The sequence below is a fragment of the Babesia bigemina genome (assembly GCF_000981445.1).
Source record: "Babesia bigemina genome assembly Bbig001, chromosome : II".
NCBI classification, from domain to species: Eukaryota; Apicomplexa; class Aconoidasida; order Piroplasmida; family Babesiidae; genus Babesia; species Babesia bigemina.
The window spans coordinates 1,437,882-1,457,915 of record NC_027217.1 but is presented as its reverse complement, the minus strand read 5'-3'; the positions used below and the strand labels follow the sequence as shown (position 1 = coordinate 1,457,915).

Sequence of the window (20,034 nt, the reverse complement as noted above, 5' to 3'; positions counted from 1 at the left end):
TGTCTACTTTGAGTTTTCCTGTCGTTTCAGATATTGCTTCGTGTGTTTGTCGAGCACCTGAAATCATATACGGTGCGATGGTATCTCCTTACCTTTGAAAGTGACTGCCTTTCAGATTTTGAAACCGGGTTGCCATCAGCCAAGTGTGTAGGCAGGAACTGATCGTCGAACTTGCTGAACTTCCCAGGGAACTTGCGTGCAATGAATTCGGATGGATGCGTTTTCAGCAACTCTTCTTGTTGTTTCTGCAATAAACTTCGTGACTGCACGTGGTATACTTACCTCCTGCTGAATACGCTGCTGTTTTAATTCCTCCTTTCGCTGGTTATCTTTCAGCTGTTCGTCCCTGGCATTACTGTCGCTTTAACACTGAGTGAACTCACTTGGATTTAAATTTCACCACGCAATCGCCGTCGTCTCGATCTTCGAGCAGGATTCCTAGTTCCGGCAATTGTTCGTCCCTAACTTTGTCGCAACTTTTCAGAAGTTCGATGGTCTTGCTGACGTCGACTTGTTTAGTCTTCATGCATTCTTGCGCAAATAGCCGCGTCTGTGCATTATAAATATGACATCTAGATGGCCTACCTTAGCCCTTAAGGACACCAGGTGGTCCAGCAAAGGCCCAGACGTTGTGCCTTCGCTTGACTTTTCAACACCATATTCCTGGCCCGGCTCCACTATTTTCAACACCTGCATTGATTCTGCGAAACGTACTTGTTTACTACGCTTACCTCTAGAATTTTGTAGAGGTAATTTTTGAAACTGATTCCTTGTGCATGCTTAAGGGAGGCATTCGGTGTAGAAAGGTACGAGTTCAGGCTACCTATGAAGCCGCATATCGCTTTCAACACCTTTGGAGTGTCGAAATTGTTCAAGAATGCCGCGTGTATCTGAATGCGTAGTGACGAATACAACTGTGCGTCAACTTACCGTTTCTTTCAAGGTGTCAAATTCTGCGGCCAACTTGCGGTCGTTTTCTCCCAACTTTTGCACGTTTGCTCTCTTGTCGAGTCTGGAATTCAAGAGGGAGAAGAAGTTGAAAAGGGTTTCGTCGATGGCAACAGCTTCCGCCATGCCCTGTGGCCCAGGGTTGTAGTTCAGCGTTCCATCGTATCTCGACGTAAGGAAAAGAATGCGGAGCTGCCTTCGGTTATATCTATTGAGTAGCTCCTTTATTGATATGAAATTCTTGAGACTTTTGCTCATTTTCAGCCCCTGGATGTGCAGATGCCCGAAATGTACGAAGTAGTTGACCCAGCGGTTGCGGTCGCTGAATGCCTCCGATTGCGCAATTTCGTTGTCGTGGTGGGGGAACTTGAGGTCAATTCCTCCAGAGTGTATATCTATGATTGAGTCCTTGCCGAAGACAGTGGAGCACATGGCGCTGCACTCAATGTGCCATCCCGGCCTGCCATTTCCCCAGGGACTTGGCCAGAAGGGTTCGTCCGGTTTCGCCTTTTTCCACAAAGCGAAATCGTGCGAAGACTTCTTATGCATTGACGTCTCCCCGAGCGCACCTTCTCCGTCCGCTATCCGTCCAAGGTCATTGAAGCTGGTGGGTTCCAATTTTGCATATACGTGTGCCTCGTTCGTCCTAAAGGCCTCTATGTCGAAGTAGACGCTGCCGTCGGATTCGTAAGCGTAGCCGTTTTTGATAATTGTTTCGATGTAATCTATGATTTCCGGCAGGAACTCGCTGACCCTGGTGATGACGTTCGGCGGTTCCACCCCGATCTTGGCCATGTCTTCCCAGAATTCGTGTTCCCATTTGCTTGCCAACTCTTTAAATTCGCATTGCTGCGTGCACCCCTTATTCTCTATGCAAATCGCGGACCCACCTCCGCGTTCGCTCGTTGTATGATTTTGTCGTCAATGTCGGTTACGTTGATCACGAGGTGAACGTCGTAGTTGAAGTACCGTTCTAGGATGCTCCTGATTGTGTCACAGGCGACGTAAGTCCTTGCATGTCCCAGATGCGCCGTGTCGTACACGGTTGGACCGCAGCAGTACCAGTTGATGCGTCTGCCTTTCTGCGCCGAGTGTCGCGGTGACTACACTGGGCTTACCTCGGGAACGAACTCCACCTTGGCGTCCGCCGCCAGCGAATTACGCACCAGAAGGCCAGTCAGATGCTTGCCATTCTTATCAGGCATGATCCATTCACGGAGAGGTGACGAAGCGTCGTTGTTGTCGGCCATTTTGCCGACGCTGTGGCTGCGTAGCGGATTCAACACCTTGAGAGCTGTGCCCCTAGTTACTATGCGGAATGGCGAGCATGTGCGCGTAAAAAGCATGAATAATACACACCCTATGAACGTTATTTTCGTGTACATATGATATGTTGTTGTCTGGTTCGGCCGCCACACTCTTCGCGCCTTGCCCTGGCGCGGAGGTTGCACAATGAACCAATGTGGAATCGTTTCCAAGGAAGGCAGCTTATTTCTGCCTTTCGATCGAGATTCAGGCGATTCACATCGCTGTCGTTCAACAGGAGCGACCTATCTGAGCTAAAATCCCTCCATGCTAAACAACTAGGTGTGTTGTTTTTTCCTCGTTAATGCTGTCTACCACCTTCCTGAAGCGCCTACCACATTCTTCTACAGGCAAGATAGCTCTAGACGTGTCTAGGTGCAGTAATAGCGACATACATCTTTGGAGATCCTTCGTCGAGTGCTGTGCACTCAAGGTTGACTCCTTCGATGGCAAGGACACGTTGCGCGTTTGGAAGGGCATCTGCGCCTTCTACCGCAACTACGACTATGTTGTGAGGGATGAAGATGCCGATTTCATCAACCAGCTCATTTTTCGAAGCCATGAAGTGGTGGGTCCGTCAACCAATTCTGTACATTGCCATCCAGAGCAGAGCGTACACGTGCGATGAGCTCAGCCAATTGGCTGAGTTTGTCTGCGACTTCGCAGCGACGAACAGCCACTTTCTGGAGGGGGCAACGGCGCTGTTTTCTAAAATCAGTGTGATGTTCAACCTGCGTCTTGCCGAGGCTTCACCGTATGGCGTGGTGCGCTTGTTGGTATCGTTTTCGCGTTTGGGTATTAGGGACTGCCACCTTCTGGAATCCCTTGCGAATTTCATTTGTAAAAGCGATGGGTTCAGCGCGCACGATTTGCGAACCATATTGACGTCGTACGCGCTCTCCAGTTATCGCAACGATGCGCTGCTCAAGCACGCCACGGATAGTTTTAATGCACATCCTGGGCTTACCCTCAACGAGCTTGCGATACTGTCGTTTGCGTATGCGACGTTGGAATATTGTACTGCGGATGTTCACGCGCTTTTCCAACGTCACCTTGTGCATGAAGGCGAAGGCTCTGGTACGGGCATACTGGATGCAGATGGCCCACAAGTAGATTTGCCTCTCTTCTGTTCGAATTTGGATCGCCTGGGCGTTAAGGTACCGCGCACTGTGATAGACCGAATCAACATTGAGACGCTGCCTTCGGAGAGTTTTTTTAAGGTGGTGCACCTACTTCCGCCAGACGGTGCGTCACAAGGTAAGGTAGCTGAACTGTATCACGCGTACGAAGGCGTGGGAACCTTTTGGGACCACCTGAGGGTGTTAGAGTACGTAACAAAGGGGAAGTTTGAGTGTGGTCAGCTTTTGGAGGACGCGTACAACAACTTGCGCGACATGATTCTGCATGGTGATAACGTCCCCGTACGTGCGGAGTTCCCACATCGGTTCTATGAGACCGATGCCCCTGTTGCATACACGAGCAACAAAGGCGGCAGCGAAAATAGAAATGCAGTGCGGGGTAATGAAAAGGGCGATCATGCCAGCCGAGAGCCAGAGGAAAGCACCCCTGACCGCAGGGACCAGACCATTGCGCTTGCGGGCGATAGGGAAGATTCTGATGATGCACTTGGGGAATTCTTGACACTCCTACTACGTATTCCTCCGGTGTTACACACAGGAATGGTAAATACGCTTGCATTAGCTGATAAATGCAGGATTTCCTCCAAATCGTTACGCGACCTGGTTCTGTTGGCATCGAGGGCTCTCGTAGACTCAGCAAGCGGTATAGAGCGCACATTAGAGGACATAGCACGCGCAAATGGCACCACGTTGTTAGACGTGATCGAGTCGCACATCTCCAATAGTGCCGTCTGCCGAGCCCCCAGGGTGCTAAGCGCTGATTTGGAATCTTACTTGGGCGAGGATGTGAACGTTCGGTACACCATCGGCATTCTCCCGGTGGTAGCCGTGCTTAGGACAGAGAATGTTGCTGTTTTACCTCTATTCCCGTCGGACTTTGTGCGTTTGGGTGGTGAATCCGCATCAGCCGCCGAGCCGTGGTCTCCGCCGGGAACTGGAGCTCACGCTGACGTGTATGCCACCGTATACTATCTCCGCAGGCACGGATTCCGAGTCTGCCCGTTGTCATATTTGCGCTGGTGTTTGCGCGGCGATGGCGTGAATGGTGTGTTAGACACACTGACGTCGTTTTTGTTGTAGCGTGGTCACACACACACGTGGACACACGACGTGTTCTTGTCCAAACAAATCCACACAACCTTCTCACTTCAATGTGGTATATAAAATTTGTAGCGACGCTTATAGGAGCCTTCCTCACCGTCTCCGCGGCCACCGGGGCCTCCGATCCGGGTGGCATCCACCTGAACATAGGTATGCTGATCCGAGCGCCAATTGGCTGACGATGCGCAGAATACCCGAAGGATGAGCAGAAAGGCAAGCTAGATGTGGCAACCGGTTAGTTCGGCGCCCTCCTCTCTGGATTCTTTGAACAGGGGACGGGGTCGGCTCTTCCGACATTAGGACGCCCGTTGTGATAATCGCGCCCAAGGTACGTGGTATAGCTTTGCATTAACCATCTAACAGCCTTTGGTCGACTACGAGAGGCTGTACAAGAAGATGATGCACAGTGCTCCTTCTGAGAAAGGACGTGCAAATATAGGTACGACGCTTCTTTGCATTCGCCTCAAAGTGCCACAGAGAAGGATTTACTTTACAACAAGAAAGTCGCGTACTCCGATCCTTCATCTCGTCGCCAGCTTTTGTTTGAGGTGCGTTCGTCTTGCATGCCACCTCGTCACGATGTCCAGCTGCTGAAGGAAGCCGAGGCGGATTTGGCATTTTACCGCGCTGACTACAGCGAAATGGAGCTGGTAGGCCGGCAGTTTTACCTTATAACATATGCAGCTTGTGTCATCTCGTCATGGCTGAACTGATGCGATAAACCGTCCCCATGGCTGACGCATTTGTAGTATACATGGGTGCCATCGCTGATGCTTGGGATGCGCTGATGTACCCCTCGGATTCGCATTCCAACAGCCACCCGAACCACAGACAAACGTAAAGTGGCGCCATTGATACGAGCACTAAGAGTAGCGGCGATGGCAGCGAGTGGGTGGCGCTGCCTACAAACTGAAAATGCCTTAATATGTAGTTTTTGTAAAGTTGCGATTTTAAACGTCTTTAATGACAGCTTATCTCTTGAGTATATGCTAACAAATACTTTTCGCGAACTGCGTTTGATTCAGATGGATTCGCACAGATTTGTCCATGCGTGCTGGAACGAAAAAGTGCGACTTTGGCGACACTTAGAGCCTCAACAACTGTCAGTGCAACAGTAAATGCTCACCAGTTCGACTTATGATCTATCTGTGAGGCTGTGCTCGTTTAGTTGGAGCGTACGAACGCGCTCGTTTTAGAAGCTACCCAACCGTAATCATCCTGGGTGGCGGCGATGGAAGCCGTAGCGATGGATAGACATTTGACCGAACAACGGGTGTAATGCATACGTAACTGGTTGCGATGCCATCGCAACTGCCCAATGTTCTGCTGAACGTCTGTTAGGCATAGTGTGCCTGCTTGTGCCGCGCGCGGTACCACTGCGGGGCATCATTGGCCGTTTTTATTGCCAACAGCCGTCATTCCCTCTAAGACAGGTCTCGAATTTTCTTCTTTGGAATGGCACCCCCTGAGGTGTGTTTAGTTGCCGTGGCCGCCCTCAGCGCGCGCCCCTCTGTATAACAACTGAAGCTCTCTCAGGCCCCCGGAGTTCTGGTACCCCCGGCAGCGGAAGCCATCGTTTCACATCCGCCCAAAGTTATCCAGTACCACATCACGCTATGGTACGTTTGTGACCGCGATCGATAGGCGGCGCCTACCAACGCGCTAAATCGCTCATGTGACATGCTTCGTCAGGTTAGTGGTGGCGCTTGTAGTAGCGCTGGCGTCTTTCCTGTTTAAATTTCTGGCGTCGTTTGAGGTAGGAGCGGCCGCGCCATGCATTCGCTAATTCGGCTGCAGCGCGACGACCCAGTGCTATACTCCCAGCTGAATTACGGCACCAACCAGTGAGTGAACACCGGCATTGTTCGTAACCGCTGTTGTAGGAAAAACAAGTAGCATTCTTGCATCACCTGGCTACACATAGATGTTACATACCGGGCTCTTATGTGCCTCTGCATTTTGGGAGATACAGTTGTGCACTGAACGCTGCCAGTGAAACGCTTTTAATTTTGTTTTGGGCATGTGCATATGCGGCTGCATTTAACGGACTGGCAATCATCCTTCCGGTAAGCGCGACGTCCGTTATATGTGTATGCGTTTTGTTCGGGGTTACGGCAACGTAGTACTGATGCACTAAAGCTTCCTTGATAAGCGTAATCGATGCTACTGTTGTCATATATGGTCATGCTATCCGACCCATTGATGTTCTCTGGTGGGATCGTAAGTGCGACTGGTAACGGGGCATGGAGGAGCGTAAGTTGGTATCTGGTCGGCATTCTACGGTAGAGTTGCGCCGACGCGGCTGCTGTTTTATCTGTGGCCGTCGTGGCTAATGTTTGTGGAAAATACGTCCGACTAGCATATCAGAATGGGTATTTTCGACTTGTGCTGTGCTTGCTGCTCTGACAGCACGGTCGCCCACGAAGAGCATACTCAGATAAGAACTACCCGTCCCACCGCCGCTGAGAATATAGAAGTAAAAGAGGTCCCCATCGAACCCGTGGAAGATGCGACTTCTGAGGTGGTCCCCGTGGTGGAGGAGGAGACTCCAAGCCGAGGCACACTGTCTCAGGTTAACAAACGCCCGCTTAAGGATTGCAAGCTAAAAGCAGGCCATCGCCGTATCACCCTAAGCGGCGCCGTTGCGGCAGTTCCGCCGTGCTCCGAGGCTGAGTGTGTAGGCGAGATTCCTAAGGTGACGTCGTCCGCGGTTCCTATTGGTGGTGGCGCCTATTTGGTGTATTCTTTGGAGAACAATGGTTGCCTTAAAATCAAATTTACTAAGGAGCCGCTTCGCGTGATGGACGGCGTTTTGGCATACATCAAGCCGACCACGGAGTTCGCACCATACCACTACGAGCGCTCTGACGGCTGCGAGGTCGTCGCCACGGACGTGCAGAGTGCCATGCGGAGTCAATATGCCACTGACCGCAAGCCGTTTTACGATGCCTGGACTAAGTTTCTGAAGCTTACGGTGGCAGTGCGCGGCGTCGTGTATTTTTTAGAGGCTTCTAATATGTCTCCTCCTCCTAAGGTGACCGTGTTGTTGCACAAGGATGGAAATTTGACGGTTGCTGAGAAATGTCGTGCCATTGATTTACGTCAGTACGGTGGCGTCGGGGTATTGCCGTTTTCGCTTGACTACAACAGCGTCTGCAGCTCCACTGACAGCGTGAAGTTCTTCAACACCTGCGACGAGTACGGCAGCTCGCTGATGTTGTGAGTATCTCATGTTTGTGTAGTGTGTAGCGGATGGCTCGAACTTTAGGCATGTCTCGAGGACGTGCATTGTGCTTCAGCGACGGCGTGAACTCACTTATTTAATGTTGTTCCTTTGTAAGCACTGGCTTCTACCTTTTTTCTTTATTATAAGCTGCACTGGTATAGTGACGAAGGTTTCCGCTTTTGGCCTTCGCGCCCGTTCGTCTGGCGTTGATGTCGGCGGATGCTTAGGCTGTTGCAAGCGCGTATTCCGCAGGTATGCGGTGTTTTGCGTGATGCTGTATCATGTGTAGATACAATGCGCCGCCGAAGGGTTCTCGACTTGCCCAGCAGTTGGATAAATTGGCCACTGATCCGCTGAACTCCTCACCAGTAGGTTTATGCGAGATTCCTCATTAAAACGCGGCAGTGGGAGTACGAACAGTCCGTTGTGGACTCTTTTTCCAAGGAGCAGTGTGCAAGTTACCGTTTTCTAAAAAATGAATGGGCGTACCTGGACCATTCGATGGACCCTCACCAGCCGGCAGGTGCGCTATATTGCTAGTTTGTAATATTGTAAAGGCGTTTTGGAGGGAGGAAGCGCCAATTATACCGGGAAGGGGCTGCGTCTGGAGGGCGGTTGCGACCGTCAACGTACAGAGAGGATGCCGTATTACAAAGATCATGGCGTTCGCTGGCGCGAACGTACAATGATGGGCGCCGTGTCATTCACTATCAGTCCAGACGCGAACCAAGACGTGGCACTGAGTAAGTTTTTCGCGTTGCAGCAGCACAAGCAGCGGCAATTTTCCTCATACACATTGGTTGATTTGGTAAAAAGTGCGATTATTAGTGCAACATGGATTCCAATAGGGAAGACGAACGTTACGGCTGTAATTGGGGGTCGCATCCGTTTGCTAACCTCGCGTTGCACGGCTACGTGTTCACCGTGTTTATCGTGTTGATGTTGATAGCCGTCATCCTTGTCATCATATACACCATCACGATATACATGTGAGCTCAGATGAGACCGATTTGGATTTGGAGGCGCGGCAATGGGGGTCGTGGAGTCGTCCTATGTACAGCTATCTTCCGGTCCTTGAGTCAGCGTTTCGGTCGCGAACCCGCATAGAGAACCCTACTGACCTGTGCTACCCTTGGCTAACTCGTCACGACGTTTTCGAGCGAATGCCCATTCATGTGGAGCATGGCGCCAGTTTCATTCCAGAGCCCAGCCCTGACATGGTTTTGGCTGCGACGGGCCACTTCGGTGGTTATATGCGCCGCCCTTTTGAGCTTCCCAGTGAAGGTTGGTTGCATTGTGAACCTGTCGAGTGGTTACAGCTCTGAGGCGACAAAATCGGCTTCTCACCGAATGGGATCGTTTGGATGCTCAGTACGCGGAGAGCCAGGATGAAGAAGTTGCCGAGCGTATTCGTGCCATTAAGGTGAGTCCACACCGTTGGATGCCTCAGCAAGGCTTTATCACCGTTTATGGTTGATTTTACGGGACAAATGACGTATAAAACGTCAAGAGCAAGTTACTCATTTTTGCACCTGCATTTTTGTGTGATGGCGTTCTGCACCTTTCAATGGTTAATTGGCAACTGGGATATATCTTGTGTTTCCTATACAAACTACATTCATTACGTGGTTCATTTGTTCGCGTGCTTTTCTTCTGTTGGAACATACACGTCGTTCCGCTCATGGTGACATCTGCGCAGAACGCTCTGTTCGGTTACGACAACATGATCGACAATGATTCCAACGCCTACACAACCGCTGTTGACACGGCCATATTGTTGGCACGCAGGCTGATGAAGGAGCAGAGGTAGGTGCTATATTGACGCTTGCGCCACGATGTGACTCCACCACTTGCTGCAACCTTTTGGGGACGATACCATTGCATTTGATGGTGCTCACTGCTTGCAGGGACGATCCTGCGCACAACCCGGACGTGATTGACTACTACCTGAACTACGTGCCGGACATGACAAGTGTCACTGGCGGTCGCAGTCGCTATCGTGGCCCTGGTAAGACAGTTGTTTTGTGTCTTGCGGGTTACTACCCGGATCCGAAGTACTTTCGGGAGTACACATCGGTTGAGGAGTTGGCTGAGGGGTATCACCGGCTGATGACCGAGATGCGTTACGAGGGCAGCGTGCACACTCTTTCTCAAATGGTGGTTGAGGATGAGGTCCACGACTACGTTTTACGTGGTGATCGTCGGAAGTTTCCCAGGCTCATGGCTGAATACACCCCGTTGTGGTCGCATCGGAAGTTTGGCCCCGAGTTCGGTGACGCGTTGAAGCGCGGCCATCGTATTCCTGAGAGCGAGCTAACTAGCTTCGGTACCAAGCTGCGGAAACGCCGTCGTGGTTGTTCTCCGGAGGTGTGTTATTTTTTGTAAAATTTGACGCGCTTTAGGAGCGAGCAGAGAATTTCGTCGACGATTACGCCTGTTTCAGCGAGGAATGTGGGTGATTTCGCTCGCAGCAGCCCCCATAGGTTTATGTAGTCCTTCGGCAGTTGCACATAACACATTATACTTCAATATATAGATGAATATTGGTCGTATTTGTATTTCAGCGGCTGCTGCTGCTGCCATGGTGACGGTTGGCTTGCTTTATCGCAGCTATGACGGTTGGTCCAATCCAGGCGGTTCCGCCGAACGCCCGTATCTGTCTAATGCTGTACAAGCTGCGGCCGATTTTATCTGTAGCGGGCCTTCGCAAATATTGGACGTCGAAATCAATGAGGATAAGCGTTTATCATCATTTTCGTCGTCCTACGACGCCATAGACAGCGTTGAAGATCTCGATGACTACAGCGACCTGTACTTCAAAGAGGATTACTGGTTTTCAAAGGAAGACGCTACACCTTCTAGCGTTGAGCCTTCGGAAGCTGGTAGCGACGACGATGACGGCACTAGCTCCCAAAGCATCGTCGGTATCCCATGCGATGCGTTAGTGGTCGAGCCGGTCGTTACTGTACCGTTGTCATCAACCCGTCAGAACGACATAGACATGCATTCGTCGTCGGATACGCACGAGCCTCCGTTGATTACACGTAAACGCCATTTAAAACCACTCCGACTTCACATACCGAAGCCGTCCGTGGTTTTTGAGGGCGACGCCGTTGATGAGGCAACACCCAGTGGCGCCCTACCGAAGCACTCCGAATCGCATGCACGTGGCATCGACGTAGGATCTACGGCGGAGTGTTCCGATGATAAGGTAAGTGGCGTTGTTCATCGGTGTACATCGTGGCAGCCGAAGTATGCATCGGTTATAGAGTCGAGTGCCAATGCTGCCGATTCATCCCTCGAAGAAACCTTCGACATCGTTGATGAGTTGGAGGCCACTGGATGGGACACACTTGAAGATGCGCCTTTGATAGTTCAGCCAAATACTGCTGAGGATGCGTATGTGTCACCACCGGACGGCCACCCCTCTGGTTATGGGAGCAGCATCCAAGGATCCTCCGCCGACCCTTCTCCTGTTACCGCCGAAATCGGGTCTACGACGTCAGCGCACAAGCCATTGTTTGGCGTGTATCCCCCAGGTTCCTGTGTTTTCGTTAAGATTCCGACTGCGGGGGAAGCAACACGTGATGAATACGCAACCGCCGTGGAGCCTGTCAGTTTGACCGTTTTGTTATCCGAAATGAATGAGTTGGAGCTATTAGTTTCTAATGTGCGTTGTACGATGGAAGGAATTTTGCAGAGGCATGCCAACGAATTATACGGCAAATATAAGACGCTGCAGTTTACGCTAAAGGGGGCTGCGAACATTTTGAGTCAGTTGGAAAAGCAGATCGCTCTTACACTTGACACAGTATTTGAAATGGAATCTGACATGGCCTCCAAAAAATCCACACAGGTCTAATCGCTGATTTCATGGCGAGGCTGCACGAGGCGTTAGAGAAGTGCTTATGCACGTTTCTGAGGTATCCATCAATACCAAAGCAAAGGGATCGCCACAGATCTACTTTTTTTAGGGAGATACTGCAGGTTACCTATATGATTGGTTGTTGTTTGTGCGCCTCACTTGCAGAAGAAATCCCATTAACCATTCTCCCCCTATTGAGCACGCAATTGGCGGCATAAAGTGGCTAACCTCAAGTCCCACCATTAAATCTTCTAAAGGCGGATTTTGAATTGTTCCTCGTTTATTTTTTGCTTATACGAAAAATTTTACTTACAATGCTGCCTACTCGATGTCGTTAATTACAACAAGTTTGGAGATCGACTAATAACCAACATTACTTCATGAGACCGGTACGGCAACAATTCATGGCTAAGCTGCAAGCATCTGACGGCCGCCAATCCTCCAGCTTCAACTGGAATGCCCGCTTCTGCATAAAGTGGCGATTTCTCCTTCCCCAACTCTTCACGCCCTTAGTGCTTCATGCAGTGCCACGTCAACACAAACCTTTAGGCTGCACGCATAACTACTATGGAATGTGTCAGCGAACATATTGGAATATCAAGATACGACCACCAACTTCGATGCTTACGTTTGCCATGGGATTGGGAGTTGTCACAATTGTCGTCGCCTAGACCACTACGGAGCAGTTGTGCGTCGTAGTTGTAGCGAATACCCAGAGTTAGCGCGTCACATACGATCTTCAGACTCAGTACGGCTAATTTTTGCTGGTTAACGAAATATTACCTTAGCTTCACATGTGGAACGCAACCGGTTTGTGGTTGTGGCGCTGTGCAGCCAAGTGTTAATTGAATTTACACTTAAACGTTAATAATGCATCTGTTTCAAATTGTGAGTTTGATTTAATGCAAACACATTGCCTCATGTTTCGAGGCTACACGGCAAATACGCAAATCTGTATTGTCTAACCGATTTTCCGGTCTAATTGCCAATGCTTCAACCAACCGGTTTGGTAGCTGACGTTCGGTTTTGTAGCCAGCGATGCACGTTACATTCGACTGTCTATTTAACTTCCTGGGCGTTCTCCTGTTTCTTCGCCCACTTCGCCGATACGTCCACGAGTTCAGACTCGCCCGTCGCAACCACCACGCCGTCTTGGTTGTACATTTTCCCGTGTGCGACGAACCTGTCCACCTTTTTGCCTCCGAACTGCTCCGGGTCGAATGATACCACCAGCGCGACGGTGTCGCCGACCATGACCGGCGCCCTGAAGCGTATGTTGAGGTACTTGGTCGCTGCCATCGGCAACACCGAACACCCCAAAATCCCGAACGCGTTATCGAAGAGGGCGCTGGTGACTCCTCCGTGCCACACCCCCTTGTGCCCGCAGCACAGTGAGCCGACGTTGATGATGTATACGAATTCCGCGACGTAGTCACGGCGTTGGCCAAAGCAGATGGCATCGTCGAATCCGTCCGTGCGGACTTCCGTCACCTTGGGTTCGACATTGGCATCCTTAGCGAGCGTCTTAGTGGTGTTGAGGTACATGTGCATTTGGAAGTCCGGGTTTTGCATCAGATTGTCGCCGAAGAGGTGGCCGTATTTTCCTCCGGTCACGTCGAGCAGTCTGATTCGGTCTATATGGTTGTACTCTGAAAATCTGAAGTGCTGCTTGAAATCCTTCGGAAGTTCGGTCGCCATCGCTCCGAAGCTAAAATATCGGTTGGCATTGCTACACACCGCGCCCAGCTGATGTCGTTGCGCCCTTGCCTTTCCTAGAAATGACGACATGGAGGTCTCTAGGATCCACTTAAATGTAAATGCCACCATCGCACGGCGATAGACTCCCATAGGTGGTTATTTTGTGTAGGAAGGTCGCCGGGATTGGTAACGTGAGTCAAGCGTCCGAGTGGCGGTATTGTGCTTTTTCCAAAGCCGACTCTGCAGTCCAGCTTGAAGGGAACACCTATCGGTTCCAAAATCACCTGCCGCACGGCGATTCGGTTGAACGTATGCGGAACAGTGATTCCGGTTATTATGTGTGGGGTCAGCGAGGTGAATGATTCGATAAGAATTGCACATGTAACGACTATTAAAGTCAATGTATAGTCTGTACGGCTAATAATTGTGCGTTTGGAATGCAACGGGTTAACTTTCCGTCCGACCTTTTGCCACCTCCTTCACTGCAGAACGATGTGCATCCTGTTTATAGCCGTTGCGTCGTAACTGTATCCCACGCCACGTTGGTAGCAGCTATCGAGGCTGAATGCAGTTCGGAACCTATGAGTCGTACGTCGGAGTATCCGACCAAAATTTTATCGTTAAATGCTGTGCGATTGATTTCGTGCTGGTAAACGTGATCACTCCATTCAATCACATTTTTGAGATTGCAATACTAATAGTATCATATACTAATGCTTACAGTTGAGCCGTGAATTTTTTTGGCACGTAGCTTTTCCCTGGCTGCCCGTGCCGGTGCGGGAGAAGATCCAGTCGGTTAGCAAAGTTTCAGCCCCTTACAGTGATAATCATGATTTTGCCAAACTCTTGACCTTCGTCACGGATCAGTCGCACTTGGAATTATTTCCATTTAAATTCCGCCGAAAGACTTCAGCCTTCTGTCTTCCAACATTTAGCACCTAAGTTGCTTGAAACGTGGGGATATTGGAACAATGGATTTCACACGGCAATACATATACTATTTAATGCTGCTGTGTGCTCTAACAGTGTCATTGTTTACTTATGCAACTCCAACGGAGGCCGAGGGAGTTCAGCCATCGAAGCCTGATTCCGGCTCGTTTTGGAGGGGCAAATATTCGCGTATTCGTGCTTCTCCGGGTTTAGATCGCATGAGCATCTTGTTCGGTGGCCACATGTGTACGATACCGGAGAATGCAATTCTCACAGAGACACCGCCCGTGATTGTGGTGCACGGCAGGCTGTCGTCGCTGACTGCCGTTCTTGTCGGATACGGCCAAAACGAAGCCTCTGGCACCTTCCGGAGCAACAAAGGGTACATTTATGGCGTGGGCTATGCGGGTTCATACTTCCCCAAATTTGCGAACCGGGTAAGCTTCACGTACGACTACAGGCCGCCCATGCACCCTCGCTGGGAAGCGGAGGAGTTTTGCGCACTGATATTTTCGCCTGCGCTGAAGCCCGGCCCCACCATCATCTCCACGGTTGGAAACGCCTCTAACAGTCCCGCACGCTACATAGGTTCAACCGAGACCATCGTGAAGCTGCTCATCAACGAAAGCGTCGGCACGAAGTCCAAGCTGGTAACACAGTGCTGCTTTTTAATGCGCAGGTCAGATTGAGTTTTAACATTTCGAAGCAGTGTACATCCATATGGGGACCTCCATCGCAACGCCATGTGGATGCGAAAATCATAGAAGCTACAAGCTAACTGCGTTAATCAAATTTTTATTTTTCTGTTGAACAATGCCGGCCCTATTAGTCGTTTATTCCATGCGTTTGGTACCATTCCATCGCAGCTGTGACAACTCTGTATTCTCCCCGTGCTACGAGGCTTATACCACTGCCGTAGTAGGCACGTGGTAGGTTCTCACTACCCAGGCGTCGAGTGCTCCGCTGCGTCTGTGCGGGCGGTTAAGCGAAAATGGCCACCACGTCAGTGCCCTCCCTACAACACGCGAGTTTACGCATCCACAGGTGCATTAATTTTGTTTTCTTGCTGAGGCGCTGTGATACTGTTACGTTCCTCCTTGAGATCATTTAACTGCACCCTATGACAGTTTCGAGTTGATACCTACCTCAAGTCTATTTTTTATAATAGTGGCGTTTGTCTCCACCATATCTATCATGTATTTGAGCCACATGTCACGTGCTTCGTCGTCGCTGCATGCCATGCGTCGCCTTGCAACTAAACTTACGCCTGCTGTGTCTGCTCATGCGGGTCCTGAGAATGGTAACGGCTGACCCTGTCCCCATACAAGACAGACTCCGGCAACTCAGGTAGCACAGGTGCAGTGCCTTCGTGTTTCGCATCGAAGAAATCTTCTCGCTGTCGGTAGGGGCGTGGCGGTGGGAACCCCGCCAAAATTCCACAATGCGGATGCCGATCAGCGCGTGCGCCCGCTTCTACTCGAATGTTATTCGCCTCCTTTTCACCCGCCATCGTATCGTAGCCCTCCACGTCCTTGGCTGCGGGCTCATGCTTTTCATCTATGCGTGCCCCCTCCCTGAAGACTACACGTTCAAACGCCATCACGCTTTCTTCATCCGACTTTTTGCTTTGTATTGAGCTACTTCTTGAGACCCGCCGCCGAATGTCCCGTCTGTTATACGCGCGTCTTGATACGCGATGCCTGCGTGCATCGGGAGTGCATGGGTCGCTTCGGCTTCTGCCTCTGTTCCGGCTTCGAATTCGCCTGCGGTCGCGTATCCTATCGGCTCTGCCGTCTCGATACACCGATTTGGACCTGTTGTCGTCACTGCTGGTAGAGCCGCGTCGATAGAGGCTTGGGCTACGTGTGACGCTCCTTTTCCTTCTGCGCGTTTCGGCGTTTCTGAGGTGCCTTGGCCTAACGCTCCTGCTGGCGCTGCTGCTTCTCCTATGCCTTTGCCTTCTCCTAAAGTCTCTGAGTCGACTGTCACTGCGGTCTCGGCTTCGCCTGGTTCCTCTCTTGCCTGTGCGCACGCTTTTGTCTGGGCTTCCGCTCGGGCTTCGGCCGACCACCCTTCGGGTTTCACGGCTGTGATCTCGTGATACATCGGAGTTTCTCGGGCTGCTGCGTTCCACCCATCGTTCCCTGTCGTTCGAGATCGACCTCGACCTCATGGAGCGGCGCGATCTGCTTTGGTAGGCCCTCCATCGGCTGCTGCACGATCTACCCTCCACTCGTAACCTGTTCCTGCTTCTGCTGCGCTGCCTGCGTGCCGCCATGGTCATCACTGTCGCTGTTATCTGGCGCTGAGCGTATATTGTGCGCAAGTGCACATGCGCAGCGTCACATTTCCGTGCTGTCTTGCGATTTCGATCACGCTAGAGCTTATATATCGACGTCTTTCGCTGCTAGCGTCACAAGAGTTCCGTTCAAACCGCCTGTCGCGTGGCTGCTTATGGCAAATGCGTGTTGCCTGTCGGACGTCTGGTGACCTCCGGCAGCAGTCCCGTCCATGACACGGCCGGGGCTCTTCACAGCCGTTTATGAACCAAATGCCTCCCCTTTTATCATTGCCGTCCAGTGGCTCGTACACATGTGTCGGCTTACATCAATATGTCCTACGTGTTCTAGACACGTCGCGACGCGATGACGAAGGTCGGTTCTGCGGCTTCTACAGCCTCCGGAGCTCCTTAATCCGCCTTCTGCGCACTGTAATATATCGTGTGTAGCGGCTGCGGGGTAGCCGCGACGAATTGGTGGTGAAGTGTGGTGTGGTCTGCTGCCCGCGTTTACGTGCGTTGGCTAGGCGTACAGGCGGAATTAGCAGCCGTCTGCTTGCTTTACGACCGCTTAGTAATAAAATGGCGAGTGACGACGCCGTTCGCTCTGAAATCGCCTCCATTGACTCGCGCCTGAAGCAATGGTTCCTCTTCCGCAGGGTCCAGGCCGAGGTACGTTTCCGCTAAGACCGCCCGCACCGGTGCTCAGAGGGCTCTGTCCATAAAGAAGCTGCTGGAGGAGCACAACTTCATCGGTCTGGCCTGCAACAACAAGAACGCGGGCGTCGTTGACCGGGTGATGTGGTCGGACATCGTGAACGGACGGGTAAGGTGACTTGTTGGCATTTTGACGGCGATTCAGCCAGAGCTGGAGGATTCACTGTCTGTGAACGCCCGCGAGATGAAGGTAGGTCGCCACTTTCATCGGTGACGCCGTGCCGGGATCACGCCGTTTCCATTGCGTGCCATAACGTAACAACGCGGCAGGCCGACATGTACATGGACATTTTCACGCAATCCTGCGACCTCGACAACGCCTGCAGGCTGCCAGGTATGCGACGGCGTTTTGCCATTAACTTGCGTGCAGGCTCCAAGTACTTCCAATGCCTGCAGGAGCACTTCAGCCTCAAGAGCGCCGACCGGTCGCAGCGTTGCGGGGAGTCGTTCACTGCGTTCGACTCCTGCCGCAAGATGCTGCAGCTGCAGCAAAACTCGCACCTGCAGGAGGCGCTCAAGCGCCAGCAGCTGCTGGACGACGAGGCGAAGGTCGGTTGGCGTGTGTACCCTTCATCTTCTGCAGGCGCTCTTTCAGAAACGGATGGAGCTCATGAAACAACTGTCGAAGTAGATGGACGCTATGTCGTCAGTTCGGCCCACGGCAAATATCGGTGTAATATTCCAGACTTACATGCGACTGTTGGTGCTAGGTTGGCGAAGCGTGCGCCGCTAAGTGGCCGCTAATTGTCGCAAAGCGACTTGAGTGACATTAGTCGTGTGTGAAATCGCGGTTCTGAATGCTATGGGTGCCGTTGCCGAATTCAGATATCCTTCATAAACGTGCGCGGCTCTGGCACCATGCCGTTGAATTCGGCGCCTGAAAAGTCGAACCCTGGGTGCTCGTTTTGGAACCGCTCCAGCAGCAGGCGTTTCTTGTCGCCTTCCGCGTTGAGCTCATCGAGGCAACGGTCGCCCTCGAAGATGTAGGTCCACACCTCGCCCTTGATTGCCTTGGTGAGGTGCACCTCCAGCTTCCCATCCCCTATCAGCCACGTGGATTCCGTTGTATCTACGTTCTTGCAGAGCTTTCCTTTGAGTTCCGCATCTTTTCCTAAGCGTATGGATAGTTCCCGCGGGGAAAAATTCACGGTCACATCTGCCTTCCGCAGCCCCGCGGGGAGGTCGACGTAGACAACGACTCCGTCAAAGCTCTGCTCCCACCGGTACTCGTTGCTCCCTGCGCGCACTTAATTTAATACGGTGTGATGCACTAACCGTTTACTGCCACGTTCAGCGCGGAATCCATGTCTAAAAGCGATTGAGCTTGCGAAGGTTGTGCGCCAGCACGGGCGTCGATGACGGCCAATACGGCTGCACATTCAGTCGAGCGCACTTTGCGCGCTCGACCGATGGCGTTACGGTCTTTTCCGCTCGATGGTATCCGCGGCGACGGATCCGCCGCGGCGAAATATCCAGTCGCCACCAAAGCTTCGGACTTTGGTTTGCCATAAACTAATGCTCAGTCCTATCAGCCGACTGCGCTGTATAATATGCTTGTAGAACATAACTGTAGTGCGTTAAATTTATGGCCGCATGTCGCAGGCTTCGGATTTGAAGGCGAGGTTGGTGGAGCTGAGGGACCAACTTCGTTCCATCTCCAGCACCTACAGCGCCCTGTGCCTCTACCTGCGCGAGGTTGACACGTTGTCAGCTCTCGTGGCTTCCGACTACTATGAGCTGCAGCGTCCGTCGGAGGAGATGACCCAGCGTTTGGATGAATGGCGTTCTCTGGAGCGCCGCATCTTTTACGCGTTGGATCGCCACTCGCGAAGCAATTTCGAGTCCTACCGTAAGACGGAGGCGCAGTTTCTGAAGCGCCTGGAGAAGTCCGGTGAGGGCGTGCCCACGAAGAGGGACACTGGGATCCGCCTGAAGGTCCACCGCTTCAAGGAGGGCGTCATCGCCATGAAGTACGCCACTGAGGCTCGTCGCAGGGCGACCAACATCGCCGACTTCATCGTGGCGGTGAAGAAACAAAGTGGCCGTGACGTCAGCGATCACTATGACAACTTGATAATTTTGCAAGCGCTCACTGAGTGGACCAAGGATGTCATCAGAGATTGCGTGCGGTGCACGGCCAGCAGTGCGGACAAGTTCACGAACGAGGAGTCGAATGGGCAGATAGTGTACACTAACGACGTGATTCGAAACATTCTAGAGTTTTGCGACCAGCATACCGCGGTGGACGGGTCTGCGAAGAAGTGTGTTGGCACACAGATTGTCGAGTATATGCTCGACCGTTCACCGGCGGCCCGCAAAGATTCCGCAGGACCCGCTGTAACCACCGGAAGCAGCGACTCATCGCACATAACCTACTACCTGTTCAACTTGTTGCGCGATTTGGATTCTGGCCACCCCGTTGCCGTGCGCAGGCTCGAGCAGTTCCGGAGTGCATGCAAGAAGCAAGGCGTTGTGCTGTCGATCCCTCGGCAGATTCACGTGTACCAGCTTCACGAATACTTCTACAACTTCTCGAAGTCCTCTAATTTCGTGAGTCTGATTCACGCTACGCAGCAGACGGCGCTGCAAACGGTCTCTGCAAGCTTCGCCGCTGATTTACTGCGGCGTATCCTCGCCGTGGTCGAGGACGGCGATTTCGCCAAGCTGGATGCTGTCAGCATTTTGACGGCGATACGCGCCGCCAAATTCCTCACCACTCCGGGTGACAAGAAGCTATTGGGCATCTGGAGCAGCCCTCCGTTTTCCAAATGAGCATGCCCGTATTCGACCACGCACCCACTACAGTCTAAAAAATCGCAACGCAGTG

At 51.8% G+C, this 20,034-nt stretch overlaps 13 protein-coding genes across 13 annotated transcripts; 9 read left to right on the top strand and 4 right to left on the bottom strand.

Annotated features, from left to right (window-relative positions):
- Window positions 1–3: 3 nt before the first annotated feature.
- Window positions 4–2,294, bottom strand: BBBOND_0206520 (cysteinyl-tRNA synthetase, putative; the record flags this gene model as incomplete). Its single annotated transcript, XM_012912226.1, has 9 exons — window positions 4–57; window positions 93–245; window positions 283–346; window positions 384–550; window positions 586–690; window positions 732–890; window positions 931–1,797; window positions 1,839–2,030; window positions 2,067–2,294. The coding sequence occupies 9 exons, from the start codon at window positions 2,292–2,294 to the stop codon at window positions 4–6; spliced, it is 1,989 nt and encodes a 662-aa protein (XP_012767680.1).
- Window positions 2,295–2,408: 114 nt separating this feature from the next.
- Window positions 2,409–3,519, top strand: BBBOND_0206510 (hypothetical protein, conserved; the record flags this gene model as incomplete). Its single annotated transcript, XM_012912225.1, is given in 4 exon segments — window positions 2,409–2,535; window positions 2,604–2,821; window positions 2,859–3,476; window positions 3,496–3,519. The coding sequence occupies 4 exon segments, from the start codon at window positions 2,409–2,411 to the stop codon at window positions 3,517–3,519; spliced, it is 987 nt and encodes a 328-aa protein (XP_012767679.1).
- Window positions 3,520–4,543: 1,024 nt separating this feature from the next.
- Window positions 4,544–5,206, top strand: BBBOND_0206500 (membrane protein, putative; the record flags this gene model as incomplete). Its single annotated transcript, XM_012912224.1, is given in 7 exon segments — window positions 4,544–4,643; window positions 4,683–4,727; window positions 4,766–4,821; window positions 4,857–4,932; window positions 4,971–5,041; window positions 5,081–5,143; window positions 5,156–5,206. 7 exon segments carry the CDS (start codon window positions 4,544–4,546, stop codon window positions 5,204–5,206), a joined length of 462 nt encoding a protein of 153 aa, XP_012767678.1.
- Window positions 5,207–5,948: 742 nt separating this feature from the next.
- Window positions 5,949–6,389, top strand: BBBOND_0206490 (membrane protein, putative; the record flags this gene model as incomplete). Its single annotated transcript, XM_012912223.1, has 5 exons — window positions 5,949–5,963; window positions 6,030–6,112; window positions 6,186–6,249; window positions 6,291–6,337; window positions 6,377–6,389. The coding sequence occupies 5 exons, from the start codon at window positions 5,949–5,951 to the stop codon at window positions 6,387–6,389; spliced, it is 222 nt and encodes a 73-aa protein (XP_012767677.1).
- A 472-nt stretch (window positions 6,390–6,861) lies between these two features.
- Window positions 6,862–7,716, top strand: BBBOND_0206480 (hypothetical protein, conserved; the record flags this gene model as incomplete). Its single annotated transcript, XM_012912222.1, has 1 exon — window positions 6,862–7,716. The coding sequence occupies one exon, from the start codon at window positions 6,862–6,864 to the stop codon at window positions 7,714–7,716; it is 855 nt and encodes a 284-aa protein (XP_012767676.1).
- Window positions 7,717–8,000: 284 nt separating this feature from the next.
- BBBOND_0206470 (hypothetical protein, conserved) lies at window positions 8,001–10,178 on the top strand (the record flags this gene model as incomplete). The annotated part of the gene is made up of 8 exons (XM_012912221.1): window positions 8,001–8,087; window positions 8,125–8,242; window positions 8,277–8,462; window positions 8,719–9,003; window positions 9,039–9,142; window positions 9,419–9,525; window positions 9,627–10,086; window positions 10,122–10,178. 8 exons carry the CDS (start codon window positions 8,001–8,003, stop codon window positions 10,176–10,178), a joined length of 1,404 nt encoding a protein of 467 aa, XP_012767675.1.
- Window positions 10,179–10,255: 77 nt separating this feature from the next.
- BBBOND_0206460 (Rho GTPase-activating protein 17) lies at window positions 10,256–11,581 on the top strand (the record flags this gene model as incomplete). Its single annotated transcript, XM_012912220.1, has 1 exon — window positions 10,256–11,581. One exon carries the CDS (start codon window positions 10,256–10,258, stop codon window positions 11,579–11,581), a length of 1,326 nt encoding a protein of 441 aa, XP_012767674.1.
- Window positions 11,582–12,643: 1,062 nt separating this feature from the next.
- BBBOND_0206450 (hypothetical protein, conserved) lies at window positions 12,644–13,411 on the bottom strand (the record flags this gene model as incomplete). Its single annotated transcript, XM_012912219.1, has 1 exon — window positions 12,644–13,411. One exon carries the CDS (start codon window positions 13,409–13,411, stop codon window positions 12,644–12,646), a length of 768 nt encoding a protein of 255 aa, XP_012767673.1.
- Window positions 13,412–14,253: 842 nt separating this feature from the next.
- Window positions 14,254–14,901, top strand: BBBOND_0206440 (hypothetical protein, conserved; the record flags this gene model as incomplete). Its single annotated transcript, XM_012912218.1, has 1 exon — window positions 14,254–14,901. One exon carries the CDS (start codon window positions 14,254–14,256, stop codon window positions 14,899–14,901), a length of 648 nt encoding a protein of 215 aa, XP_012767672.1.
- Window positions 14,902–15,330: 429 nt separating this feature from the next.
- Window positions 15,331–16,496, bottom strand: BBBOND_0206430 (hypothetical protein; the record flags this gene model as incomplete). Its single annotated transcript, XM_012912217.1, has 2 exons — window positions 15,331–15,442; window positions 15,478–16,496. 2 exons carry the CDS (start codon window positions 16,494–16,496, stop codon window positions 15,331–15,333), a joined length of 1,131 nt encoding a protein of 376 aa, XP_012767671.1.
- Window positions 16,497–17,072: 576 nt separating this feature from the next.
- On the top strand, window positions 17,073–17,838 carry BBBOND_0206420 (hypothetical protein, conserved; the record flags this gene model as incomplete). Its single annotated transcript, XM_012912216.1, has 5 exons — window positions 17,073–17,162; window positions 17,200–17,316; window positions 17,353–17,397; window positions 17,478–17,756; window positions 17,791–17,838. 5 exons carry the CDS (start codon window positions 17,073–17,075, stop codon window positions 17,836–17,838), a joined length of 579 nt encoding a protein of 192 aa, XP_012767670.1.
- A 190-nt stretch (window positions 17,839–18,028) lies between these two features.
- On the bottom strand, window positions 18,029–18,513 carry BBBOND_0206410 (nuclear movement domain containing protein, putative; the record flags this gene model as incomplete). Its single annotated transcript, XM_012912215.1, has 2 exons — window positions 18,029–18,444; window positions 18,483–18,513. 2 exons carry the CDS (start codon window positions 18,511–18,513, stop codon window positions 18,029–18,031), a joined length of 447 nt encoding a protein of 148 aa, XP_012767669.1.
- A 287-nt stretch (window positions 18,514–18,800) lies between these two features.
- On the top strand, window positions 18,801–19,979 carry BBBOND_0206400 (hypothetical protein, conserved; the record flags this gene model as incomplete). The annotated part of the gene is made up of 1 exon (XM_012912214.1): window positions 18,801–19,979. The coding sequence occupies one exon, from the start codon at window positions 18,801–18,803 to the stop codon at window positions 19,977–19,979; it is 1,179 nt and encodes a 392-aa protein (XP_012767668.1).
- Between the last annotated feature and the right edge of the window lie 55 nt (window positions 19,980–20,034).